Source organism: Choloepus didactylus (assembly GCF_015220235.1).
Source record: "Choloepus didactylus isolate mChoDid1 chromosome 13 unlocalized genomic scaffold, mChoDid1.pri SUPER_13_unloc1, whole genome shotgun sequence".
In the NCBI taxonomy this organism is placed as follows: domain Eukaryota; kingdom Metazoa; phylum Chordata; class Mammalia; order Pilosa; family Megalonychidae; genus Choloepus; species Choloepus didactylus.
In genome coordinates this window covers 199,104-212,545 of record NW_023637588.1, presented here as the reverse complement: position 1 = coordinate 212,545, position 13,442 = coordinate 199,104, and the positions used below count along the sequence as shown (strand labels likewise).

The following is a 13,442-nucleotide window of genomic DNA, read 5'->3' as shown; positions in this document are numbered from 1 at the left end:
AGGAAACTAAGAAGTATGGTCCTTTAAATTGTATTCTTAAGATTTGGGAGCATTTTGGATATGAGCCCATTACAATGAATAGCATGAATGGTTATGTGAAGTAATTCAGTCTCAGTATGAATTAAAGGGTGGTCAAGATTGCCAAGTCAAAGATCAATAAGATATAATACTACTTTGCAGTTAGATATATGTTGTGAGAGAATTAGCAAATGGTATGAAATTCCATATGTACAATGTTTTATGGCTCTAGCTCAGAGTGAGAATCTGAAGAAAGGGTACATTTGGCATGGAATTTTTACCCTCTAGCCAAACCCCTAATCTCCCCTTGAGATCTCCTGAGATTTTCCTGAGAGGAAATAAAGGAATGCCCCAGACTTAGAGGTGAGAAAGAGCTAGCTGAGATCCCCAGCCTTTAGGAGAAGAAAGTGCTGACTGAGGCTTCTGAAATCCAGGAAAAGTAGGAATCTTAGGCCAAGATTCCTAAGCCTCAAGTTACAGAGTACCCTGAGCTCCTACATGGGACTCATAAGACCCAGGCTAAGAAAATAGTAGCTGAGGGGTAGAGGGGGCAAGATTGTAGAGTGGTAAGTTGTGGAATTTAGTTACTCATCTAGAGGAGCTGTTAAGTAGCCAGGAACTCTCTGAACAAGCTTTGGGGAACTTCTGTGACTGGAAACATATCATACAACAGGCTGGAATTGGTGGAATGTCTGAGATTGCAGCAAATATTCTGTAAGTATCCCTGGCCAGAGGGCTGGCACCCCTCTCCCACAGGCACAGAAGACTGTCTTGGAACTTGTTCTCCAAGGGAAAAAGAAGCAGCCTCTGCTGGGATCAGGGAGGGTGGCTCAACCAGGCTCCAACTGCAAAATTAATTATCAAGATTTTACTGGTGAATAAAAGCACTGAGAACAGATAAATCAAGAGAAGCCATGAAAAAAACTGGGGTGTTTCTCCCTTGCAGAGAGGAGGCAGGGCTAAGGACAACAATAAAAAAGAGACTTTTTGAGTTGGAGGAGCCCAGAATACTAGAAAAGGGCTGGACCCTAAGAAAAAGGGGCAAATAGAAAAGAATACCAAAGCCAGCTCTTGATTGGCAAATACTGGGAGCTGGGGTCCATCTCTGAAAAGGGTGTTTAGTCTTTTCTTTTCTTTCTCTCTGTTTCTTTATTATTATTGCTATTATTTTACTGTTCAATATACCAGTAGAGCTGTCAGAACTGTCAGGTTTCAGCACTCACCCATGAAAAGGGAGGATTTAAAGTTTTCTTAAAATAACTAGTGTGTTGAAGGAGATAATTCCCTAAAAGGTGTATCTTTAAGTATTATTTACTGGGAGCAAGGTAAAGTAGCCCATAAAAGCTACAACTGGGGTTTTCATCCTGGCAGAGAGGAGACAGTGCTAACACAAAAAAAATGAATTAAATAAAATTAATGATAGAGGCTTTTGGTGTCATCCAGGCTCATAGTGCTGGAAAGGGCTGTGCCCCAAGAAGGTGGTTACACAGAGCCAGGTACTAACTCTGACTTTTGACTGGCAAAACCTGGAGGCAGGGAAAAGACTCTGAAAGATTTCTTTTTTCCCTTGTTTAAAATTTCCTTTTCTTTTTTTCCTTTTCTTAGCTTATCTTGTTTTTTTTTAAACTATTCTAAGTAGCCCACTAGAGAATGTCTCAGCTATTTTCTATTGGGAGCTGAACCCAAGCAAGGGTGAAGCTGTGATAGATCTGAGAGGAAAAGTATGAGTCAAGTGGGGTACATAATTCCTCAAAGGATATATCATTCCCAAGAAAATGGGAGGTGGGTACCAGCTCAAGTAGCCACCCTCCTTCAGAAGACACACACACCAAGGACTGGAAAACAGAAACAGCCAGAGTTAGCCAAGCCTTTGGTAGGGAGAGAGACTGCTGAGAATTAGGGGCACTTCATCTCTCTATAGCATTGGGGAGCTGTGGGCTGACAATCACCACCTGCTGGACAGGATAGGAAAAGCAGAGTTTAGAGGTTTCACAGAAGGGACCTCCAATCTTCTTGGTCTCATTCTAAGGGAAATTTATACAGATAAGAACCTCCTCCTAGACCTGGGACTATCTGGGCAGAGAAAATCTGATTGTGTCAATCATCTCTGGGGAAACACCCTCACAAAATGGTTACATAAAGTCAGGGCAAGAACCAGAAAACAAGAGCTAAAAAATGACCAACTAAGCAGAAGCTATTCTAGAGGTCCAGAATAAGTTGAACTGAATGCCAAAGAAGAGATAGAGAACAAAGACAACCAGCAAGAAAACCCTAGGTAAAGAGTGAAAATGATTTCCAGAATAAAATAATCAAGAAAATCAGATGCCTCGAGAACAAAATTCATGACTCATACTAGGAAACACAAAAATATGGACCATTCAAAGGAAAAAATAACACTGCAACTGAGATACAGGAGTTGAAACAACTAATTAAAGGTATTCAAACAAATTTTCTAAATCAAATCAATGAGTTCAATAAAAATGTGGCAAAAGAGATAAAGGATATAAAGAAGACATGTGTGACATTAAAGAAGAGTCAGTAAGCTTGGAAAAAAACATTGAAATTGTGGAAATAAGAGTCAAAATAGAAGAGATAAAGAAAAAAAGATGTTATATACAAGAGCAGATTTTTAGAGGCAGAGGAAAGATCAATGAACTGGAAGACAGAACATCTGAAATCTTACATACAAAAGAGGGAAACAAATGGAAAAATGCAAGCAGGGTCATAGGGAAATGAATGACAATGTGAAGCACATGAATATACATGTTATGGGTGTCCCAGAAGGAGAAGAGATGGAAAAGGGACAGAAACAATAATGGATCAAATAACAATTAAAATTTCCCAAGTCTTATGCAAGACAAAAAAATTGTAATTCAAGAAGGGAAGCATATCCCAAACAGAATAGATGCACATAGACTTTTTCCAAGGCACCTACTGATCAGAATTTCCAATGCCAAGACCAAGATAGAATTCTGAAAATAGCAAGAATAAAACAATCCATCACGTTAAGGGAAGCTCAATATGAGTATGTATGTAGTTTTTGCAGAAACTTTGGCGGTGAGAAGAAAGTGGTATGAAATATTGAAAATAATGAAAGAGAAATACAGCCAACTAAGATTTCTATACCTGGCACTATTCTTATTCAAAAAATGAGGATGAGTTTAAAATATTTTCAGGCAGACAAGCACTGAGAAAGTTTGTGAACAAGAGACCTGCTCTACAAGAAATAATAAAGGGAGTGCTACAGGCTTATAGAAAAATACAGGAGAGCAAGCTTTGGAGAAAAGTGTAGAAATGAAGACTTTCAGGAAGAATAAATGACAAGAAATCAAAGATCTAAATAAATGGAAGGATATTTCATGCTCATATATTGGTAGATAAAATATTGTTAAGAGGTCAATTCTACCAAAAAGGATTTTCAGATTCGACACAGTCCCCATCAAAATTTCAACAGTTTACTTTGCAGAAATGGAATAGTGAATCATTAAGTGGCTTTAAGACTGTAAGGGACCCCAAATAGCCAAAAAATAAAGAAAAATACAGTTTGAGAAAGAAGAATGAAGTTGGAGACCTCAAACTTCCTGAAACTAAAGCTTATAAAAAAGATGGATTTATTTTAAAACAAAAACAGAATAATGGCACAATGGTAGACAACTACATGAATGGTATTGAACAGAGAGTTCAGAAATAGAGCCTCATATCTATGGTTAATTGATTTTTTAGAAGTCAGACAAGTCCACTCAATTGGAAAAGAACAGTTTCATCTGCAAATGATGCTGGGAAAACTGAATATCCATATGCAAAATAATGGAGGACCCACAGAAAGAATCAATACCAAAATGTAAGGACCAGGACAATATAACTCCTAGAATAAAATGTAGGGAAGCATCTTCAGGATCTTGCCTTAGACAATGTCTTCTTAGACTCCATACCCAAAGCACATGCAACAAATGAAAAAATAGACAAATGGAACTCATCAAAATGAAAAAATTTGTGCACCAAAGGACCAAAACATGGTAGTAACAAGGCAACCTACACAATGGTAAAAACTATTTGGAAACCACATACCCATTAAGTATTTAATACCTAGCATATATAAAGAAACTTGACAAGTGAACAATAAAAAAGACAATTAAAAATGAATGAAAGCTTGAATAGACTTTTCTCCAAAGAGGATATACAAAGGACTAAAAACACATGGAAGATACTCAACATGATAAACTATTAGAGAAATGCAAATCAAAACATGAGTGAGATATGGTTTCACACTCACTATTTTGGCTACAATTTTTAAAAATCAGAAAATTGCATGTGTTAGAGAGGATGTGGAGAAATATGAATACTCATCCATTGCTGTTGGGAAGGTAAGATGATTTACCACTGTGGAAGATGGTTTGCCAGTTCTTCAGAAAGCTAACTCTAGAATTACCATATGATGCATCAATTCATCTACTAGGTATTTATCCAAAATATTTGAACATATATTTACACACAGATGTTCATAGTGGGATTATTCACAATTGCTATAATTTGGAAATAACACAATTGTCCATCAGCCAAAGAATGGATAAAAAAAGGTGGTATATACATACAATAGAATATTATTCAGCATTAAAGGGGAATGATATTTTGGTTCCTGAGACAACAAGAATGAACATTGGAAACATTGTTTTGAATGAAATATGCCAGACACAAAAGGACATATATGAATTCACTGTTTTGAAATAGGATAAGAAACTCTTAATGATGGAATCTAGAATATAGGTTACCAGGGACTGAACTGGAATAGCCAATGGACAGTTAATGCTTAATTTACACAGTATTTCTACTTAGGTTGATTGTAAAGTTTTGGAAATAGATGGTGGTGATGGTAGCACAACATTGTGAGTATTATTAGCAACACTGTATTATATATAGGAATGTGGTTAAAGGGGGTTAATTGTAGATCATATATTTGTTACTAGAATAAAAGTTAACAGATTAAACATGGCATTATACAGCACAGAATACCCTGTTCTAAGTGATGGACTGTGATAATAGTATATTTTTAAAATTTTATTTCTTGGATTGCAACAAATGGACCACACCAATGCAAGGTATCTAAATAGGAACTATAAGAGGAAAATATACCTTCATGCAGTATTCTTTCATCAGTTGTGACAAAGGTTCTACACTAATGTTAGATGTTGATAATAGGGATGTGAGTACATGGGAATCCTTTATTTGTTATGTGATTTCTCTGTGAACATGCAACTTTTCTCATTAAAAATATTTAAAAATAAATAAAAATAAAGACCTAAATTGAAACTCTGAAGTATCTATCCTATAGAGTGTATTCTATCATTGAATTAATTAATACTATATTCTTTTTAAAATGAAATGTAAAAAGAATAGAGAAGGAGAAAATTTGGAGATGATAGGTCATCTGACCTCCTGCTTCATGCCTAGCTATAAACTCCCTCTCTTTTAATCCCCATTGTCTCAGGAATTGATTTGAGCACATCAGGCAAAGAATCCACTGCTTTTGTCCAGAATCATTGTTCCCTCGACTGGGTCTTAGAATTTCTCTGACTTGGATTTGATGGAACTCTGGAAAATTGTGACTTTGATGTGAATTTCTTTTCTGAATTTGACCACACAACACTCTCAATAAAATCAAAACACATTCACCTGGTCTGTGGTTTCTGAAAGTTTGAGGAGGAAAGGAATATTGACCAAGAGAGAACACAAATTATTTAAAGTAGGATAGGTTTTTTCTTAGATTCCATCTGCATTCTATATGTTGAATTTCATCTCATTTCTGTTCTTCCCTCTCTCCACAATCACCAATTTTTGCTAATGTAGACCATTTAAACTGTCTCAGGAATGGCTTTTTTCCTGATATTTCACATCCTCTGGAGCTCCATTTTCCTCAACCAAATTCCCAAACTTCAGTCATCAGTATGTCACCCTTGTAACTGTTGAAATACCTAGGTACCACCTTATTATTTATTTTTTTCTGAAATCAAATCACTTTGATTTATAAGTAACTGTGACAGGATATATATATATATATATATATATATATATATATATATATATATATGGCCACTGTACCTAGAAAACTGGCATCATTCATCACAAATAAAACTGTAAATGTAATGCATAATTATTAAAATGTAAAATTATCTACATATAGCTATCTCCTCTTTTTACCTCTCAGAGTACTTTAAATATTAAAAGTGAAGAGAGAAGAGAATGCCCTTTGGAAAAGAAAAGGATTTTATTTTAAATGCATCCCCTTCCCTTCACTCCCCATCCCCCAAGTGGCAATCAAGGAAAGGTTCTTATCACAGGAACTAATTCATCACAGGGTTGAATTGGAGGAAGCTGAAAAGGAAATGTAGATTGCAGCTGTGACTCCAAAGATCTTGCTTAGAATAAAACAATTTGAAGGGAAAACAATGGTAGTTAGCAAAAACCCTGGAGCCATTCTCCCTAATTCCAGTTGTTTGAGTTCTTGCAAATTGGAGTCAGTGAGATAAAAAGAATACAATAGATAAAAGCTGATAATTCTTCTAGACTATGTATCCTACAAATGTTAACTAAACTGCTAGACAGCAACATGAAAAATCTTCATTTTGGGCTATTTCTAAAATTTCTACTAATATGTTTGGTTTGAACTAGCCAGATGTTCATATATTTCCAAAGAACAGAGTTAAATTAAAACCTATCTGGAGGCAAGTTTTTAGTCAATATGAAGAACAAACTTCAGAAAGATATTTTGAGATACTTATAATCAATGTACCTTTTTATTTATTAATGTGCACCATATAAAAAAATTGACACACTGCAAAGGAATATTTCTCAAAATATGTGAATTTTATGTGTTTAGTGTATAATATAGCATATGCAATTATAAGGAGAAAAACAAAACTAAGGTTTCCATAGAGAAAAATGGGCAAAGAGACTGGACATTTATGATTTAAAATTTACAATTTAAATAATACACATGGCATATAAAAATGGAAAAAAAATAAATTTAGGAAAAATGATGTGATAATACATCACAAATTTCCCTTTATTAATCAAAAAATGATTTCAAAAATGGTAAATTTAAAACTGATTAAAAGGCAGGGAGACAGACATCCTTATATTCTGCTGATAGTCATGAAAATTGATGTGATGCTCTAGGCCTTACACATTTTAGTATACAGTAGTTAAAGAATCACATTTGTTGTCCTGGAGTTTCTATTTTCAAGTATCAGTTTGAAAAATTATCACAAATATAAACAAAATTGTATATATTGATGAATTAATGAAAACTTATTTATAAGATCAGTAACTAAAACTAGCTCTATTTATAAGAGTAGATTAAGGGCTGTGGAAATTTTGACATAAAGAATAAAATATACAGTGAAAATATTCTATTATTCAAGAGATGGTTTTGATAAATAATGTCTACACAGATTAAAATGGGTTAACTTAGATAAATTATTTTCTATGTATTTTAGACAGGTATATTTACATTATTCCAAAATAAAATAAAATATGCATAAAAGATGTACTGTAGGATAAATTACTGTGGTTTTGAGGAAATTATCTTAGGAAATGCAACAGAAATAAAAGTTTATTAATCAAATAATGAATCCAAAGTGTCAATGGCAATGCCATTATATTTAGAGGTGCTAAAAGACCCCTTTCAAAACTGTATAAAATAAATTTTGATTGTACTTACAACTTGATCTTTAAGCATAGAGATTCAGATTCAGAGTGGTTGTTAATTTGTTAATGTCATGATTATAATAACCAGTAGCCTCTGCCTGACCAGAACTTAACTCATGGAAATCCATCACTTGAGGGAAGCTCACAGAAGATTAAACTGTTCTAAACCAGCTCAGAACATTAGATTAGATCTAGATTTATTCTAAAATGTAGGCATCATCTCTACACAAGAGAACTGGTTGCATAGCCAATTAAGTCAGTTAAATTTTCAGTCCAGGTGCTTTACTAGAGTTCAGCAGACACATGCACACACACACCCATGTGTGTGTACATAGAAACACAGGTTTTGTTCATTCAGAATTTTACCAAAATGTATTTGGAAGAGTGAAAATGTAACTTAGCAGATATAGTGGGTAAGACATTTCTACCAGAGACAGCATCAAGGGCAAAGGGTGCCTGAAGCAGGAGAAAAGAGGATGCAGGTATCTGAAGGAGGTGATAAGTAGAATTCAACATAGAGATGAAACTGAAGAAGTGACAGTGGGTAGCATTGGTGGACACAGGGAAGACTTTGGTTTGAGTGTCATTACCCTTGCTCCTACAAGGTATCGTGGAAGCTTGACTGAGGATGAGTGAAATCAATTGAGGGAGGAAGCAAGATAACTGTGTCAGGGACTATGGCAACAATATCAAGAACAGGTGATGAGGTGTGAACCATGCTGTTAACAGTGTAACATATAAGAAGAGGTCAATTCCTGCATATAGATTAAGAACAGAGAAAAATTAATTTTTTGCACTGAGTTGGTTGTTAGAAGAAAAAAAAAGAAGTCAGAATCTCACCACACACAGATCAGTAGGAAAGACAGAATGACCATTAACTGAAATGCAGACTATCCTAGGAGAAAATTGAGTGAAAGACCAACAGTATCTAAAATAGTCAATTACATTATTTGTAAAATTAATTGTAAATATAAGATATAATGAGAATAAACATTACATGTACCAAGATAAAGAGGCATGAACTTTCAATGTTTGTGGTAAAATATTCTTGCCTGAGGTATCTTTTAATAATGCTCAGATATATAACAAATTTCTTAGTCAATGAAAGGGTTGGGGAAGGAAAAAGAAAGGAAAACATTTTGATACCTGGGTATCAACACATTCATATTACGGCACAAGGTCTCACAGCCAAATATGACACTGGGACACACAGACAGCAGTGGTCATATCCACACCACAGTCACAAGAAGAACACAGAAGTAATGTAATGTGAGTTTTTAATGTAAGAAGTAGGATATTCTGTGTGGGAATGCAAAGAATAACAAGAAGTAATGAAAGGAGCTTATAACTCAGTGGGGACATGAAAAATCTAGACTTAAATTATAGAACAAAAATTCAAGGACAGAAGATGAAAAAAGGAATAAATAAGAGAAAAGAGGAAATGTAAAGAATAAAGTCCAGGAAAGAAAGTAGGGAAGAAGGAAGGAATAGCAGAATAGATGTAAATAAATTAAGAAAGGAAAAGGAAGGCATGGAAATTGATGGCAGGATATTGCATTAGAATAAGGACTACTTAATGGATAAATACATGAAAATGAGACATGTTCAGAATGACTTCAGAACTGTGACATACTGTGTTTATTACAAAACATTCCTGCTTATTTTCTGTAATGTATATGGATTTTAATAGGAATGTTTTTATCACCACCTTTGGATATTCTTAATACTTAAGTGACCAGAGATCACAACAATTTGATCAGTCTATGAGGGTTCTTCTCTGAACCCTGCAAGTAAATTTTCTGTTAGCATGAACCAACAGAACCCTTAAAGACAACCTTTAAATATTTATGCATCCTCATTTTACCTACCATCTCCCTAAAAATAAAATGTACTTCCAGAAAATAAGTAAAAAATACCATTACTGTGACAATATTTTTGGGACAATATTTTGTGACAATACTTTTGGGATGTTGCACTTTATTTGGAAACAGTGGAAGTGGTTTTAATATATCCCAATTTTGCTCCCAAGCAGAAAAATGCTGATATGAAATGGATACAGGAAAGAGAACTAGTGGGTTAAGAATTTCCAAGCTACTCATTTGCTACACATAAAATAATAAAATTTTTGACCTGGTATACTCTGAGACAACCATTTTTTAAACCTGTTGATTAGAAATAAGATAATTTATTGTATCTCTTTATTTAGAAAATTCATTCATTTTAATGAAATACTGAATCTCAAAATCAAGAAATTATTTTGCATGTTTATCAGCTATCACTTTTCCTAATGCCATCTGGATGTCCTTGTTCCTCAGGCTATAGATGAGAGGATTAAGGGTAGGGGGTAACACAGTGTAAAGCACAGACATCAACAATTTCAGTGAGGAAGATTTGAATTTTTTTGCTAAATATGTAGTAATCCCTGAAAATAGGAACAAGGTCACCACAGTGAGGTGGGGCAGGCAGGTTGAAAAAGTTTTTATTCTGCCCTTTGCAGTTGGGATTCTTAGAACAGTGGAAAAAATGTGAACATAAGAAACAACCATTAAAATAAAACACACAAAAGCAAAACAACAGCTAAGGATAATAAATGCATCTTCTAAAATATGTTCCCCAGAACAAGCAAGTGTAAGAAGTGATGGAACATCACAGAAGAATTGATGCAATATATTGGACCCACAGAAACTGACAGAGAATGTACCTGCTACATGAATGGAACCATAGACCAATCCACTGAGCCATGATGCTGTTACCATCTCCACACAGGCATCTCTATGCACGATAGCCTCATAGTGCAAAGGATGGCAGATGGCAGCATAGCGGTCAAAGGACATCACTATTAAGAGGGCAAACTCTGTACCACCAAAAACAAGAACAAGATAAAGTTGCATGGCACATCCTAGGAAGGAGATGGAATTGGTGTTGGTCAGAGTGTTCATGATGGATTTAGGGGCAGTGGCAGAGATGAAGCAGATATCAATCAAGGACAAGTTCTTCAGGAAGAAATACATAGGAACTTGGAGATGCTGGTCAATTGTAGTGAGGGTGATAATGAGGAGATTCCCCATCACTGATGCCAGGTAGATGAGCAGGAAGAGTGTGGCATAGAGTCTCTGTACCAACCAGTCATCAGGGAATCCCATGAGCATGAATTCTGTTATGATAGACATGTTGGTAAAATTCTCAGTCATGCTGCAGAAATAGAAAAACAAAACACAACACAACATTCTCAAACACAGACCTCCACCTGCTTTCTTCTGCTAAGGTCTTAATGCTATTCTGTTATGAATCATGTGCTTAGGGTTATCACTGCCACATGGAGGAATTCTTACGTGAAATAGATTTCCTTTTAAAATATATGGAGCTACAAATTATAATATAAGCATTAACATATCTGCCAGTGTGTTGGGCATGAACACAGAAGGGCTACTTCATTGCTGTTACTGCAGAAACTGGAAGGCAGAAGTAATTGTTTTGGAACATATTCTTAATATACAAGAGCTAAATTTCTTTACCAAAATGATCAACAAAATATGTTTTCCTTTTCCTATAGAGTTTTTTTCAATACTTACACAAGTGTATCTCTGTTCTTGGTTATCAGCTGAAAATATCTAAATTTCCAAGAACAGGGAAATGCCCTGTATTTTTCAGAGCTGTGTAAAATGTTGCAGGGAATTTAGATGGCAAAATAAAGAAAATATATATTGGAATACATGGGGTAAAACCATCCTTTAAAATCTCTATAACTGTGTGCAGTTATATAAATACATCTGTATGTTTATGACCTTGCAGACTTCTATATAGTATAGGAACTATAAATGGATTATCTGTATATCTGTGGGCTTGCATTTGAGAGTGTGGTTGGAAAACTTTCCAAATATCATAACTAATCCCACTCTTTACTCCTGAAAATAGTGGGCCTTGTTCTCCAAGAGCTACAATAGTAGAATTAGCATTTCAGTTACCAAGTAAAAATATCAGACAAGATCAGAATATGATCAGAATTATAGGGCTTATAAAGGGCAGGTATGATTTATCTAGTCAATGGAAAAATAAAGAGAAATAAGGATATTCCAGCTTGTCAGATACTGACTTAGCAAAATATACTGCACTGAATTTATTTGACAATATTCCCAATTATTTGAGTGTGGTGTCACCTCCTAGTATATCATCTTCTTATTTTAAGAAGAAAGGAGCAGATGGAATAAATCAACTGGCAAGATATATTTTCAAATTGAGCATGTCTTTCCCTAGTACTCTGCTCTCATTTGGGCTACAGCAAGTGAGAAGCCCAGGGTGTAATGTAATAAAATTGGCTCAGCATCTAGAAAGCTGAATAGCCTTGAATTCCTTCTCTCCATTAAGGACATTATTTATGAAATATAGATCTGGGGGCAGAGTTTGGAATAATGTTATCCATTTTCATACTCACAAAACAACCTCTCTTGGAAAATTGGTCCTGGATGAACATGATTGTATTTTATTACTTGAGTGCTTTCTAGATGCCAATTCTGTACAAAACTGCATTTTCTCCCCCTCTTAAATGTTTAGATTCAAAAGATCATAAGATGTGTGCATATCCTGGAATTCCCAAGTGGCTAATTAGACTGTGATCTAACTGGCAAAAAATGGTGTTGAGTGACTTGTTTCCTGGGAAACCTTGGTCCTCTTGGGATTTGAAGCCTAGGATCCAAGATTTTAAATCCAGTTTTGTGATGGTATTGTTAAGTTAATGTGTCACCTTGAACAGGTAATGATGTCCAGTTGTTTGGTCAAGCAAGCACTCAACTGATTGTTACTGTGAGAATAATTTGTGGACATAAATCATCAGTAAGTTGATTGAATCTATGGCTAACTATATCCAGAATCAACTAAGGAGATTGCCTTCAACAATTAGAGATGTGTCATCCAATCAGTTGAAGTACTAAAAAGGAGAAGTGATGATTTCAGCAGTCAGAAAGGAAAACTTCCATCCTTACTTCAGAAGCTACAAGCTAGCTTCTCCTGGGGAATTTATGGGAAACCATTGGAGTGCCCAGCTTGTGTCATGCACTATGGTATTTGAACTTGCCCTTCCCCATAGTCATTTGAGCCAATTATTCGTGAAAAATCTCATAATATTTACAGTATACACACACACACACACACACACACACACACATACCTTATTGGTTCTGATTCCCTAGAGAACTCTGCCTAAAATGAGTGTTATGTGTCACACATAGATTTATGTGAGTCACAAATAAATAGGAAAGATACTCAGTAGCTTGTCCTTTTTGGTTAGTAAATTGTTACTGTTTGTTTGGATAGGCATTCTTTCAAGACATAAATTCAGGACTTTATACATGTCAGAGTGGCTTATTTGTCACATTTTCTATTTTTAATTTATGTGTGTAAATTTTATGTTAAAATAATCTCTACAAAAATGATTTTAAATTTACATATAAAACATAATAAAAATGTAATCTTTATCTGCATATATCTATAATTTCATCAAATGGAAATGGTCCAATATCACCAATTGAAAGGCTGAAATTCTCAGAACAGATTTACAAAATCACCCAAGCATGTGATGACAACAAAATTACTTCAAATACAATGCTACATTTTGGCTAAAAGTGAAAGTAAGAAAAATATACTATGCAAACACTAATTCTTAAATACTGGAGTAGATCTACTATTATCACAAATAAACTACTAAGAATAAATGAAGCATTAAA

At 34.8% G+C, this 13,442-nt stretch overlaps 1 protein-coding gene across 1 annotated transcript; it reads right to left on the bottom strand.

The window, feature by feature from the left end:
- Positions 1–9,974: 9,974 nt before the first annotated feature.
- LOC119524803 (olfactory receptor 14A16-like) lies at positions 9,975–10,913 on the bottom strand. The gene has a single exon (XM_037823441.1). The coding sequence runs from the start codon at positions 10,911–10,913 to the stop codon at positions 9,975–9,977; it is 939 nt and encodes a 312-aa protein (XP_037679369.1).
- Between the last annotated feature and the right edge of the window lie 2,529 nt (positions 10,914–13,442).

Bases quoted from the DNA above. Each gene is read 5' to 3' on its own strand.
- LOC119524803 (XM_037823441.1), bottom strand. From the start codon at position 10,913: ATGACTGAGAATTTTACCAACATGTCTATCATAACAGAATTCATGCTC.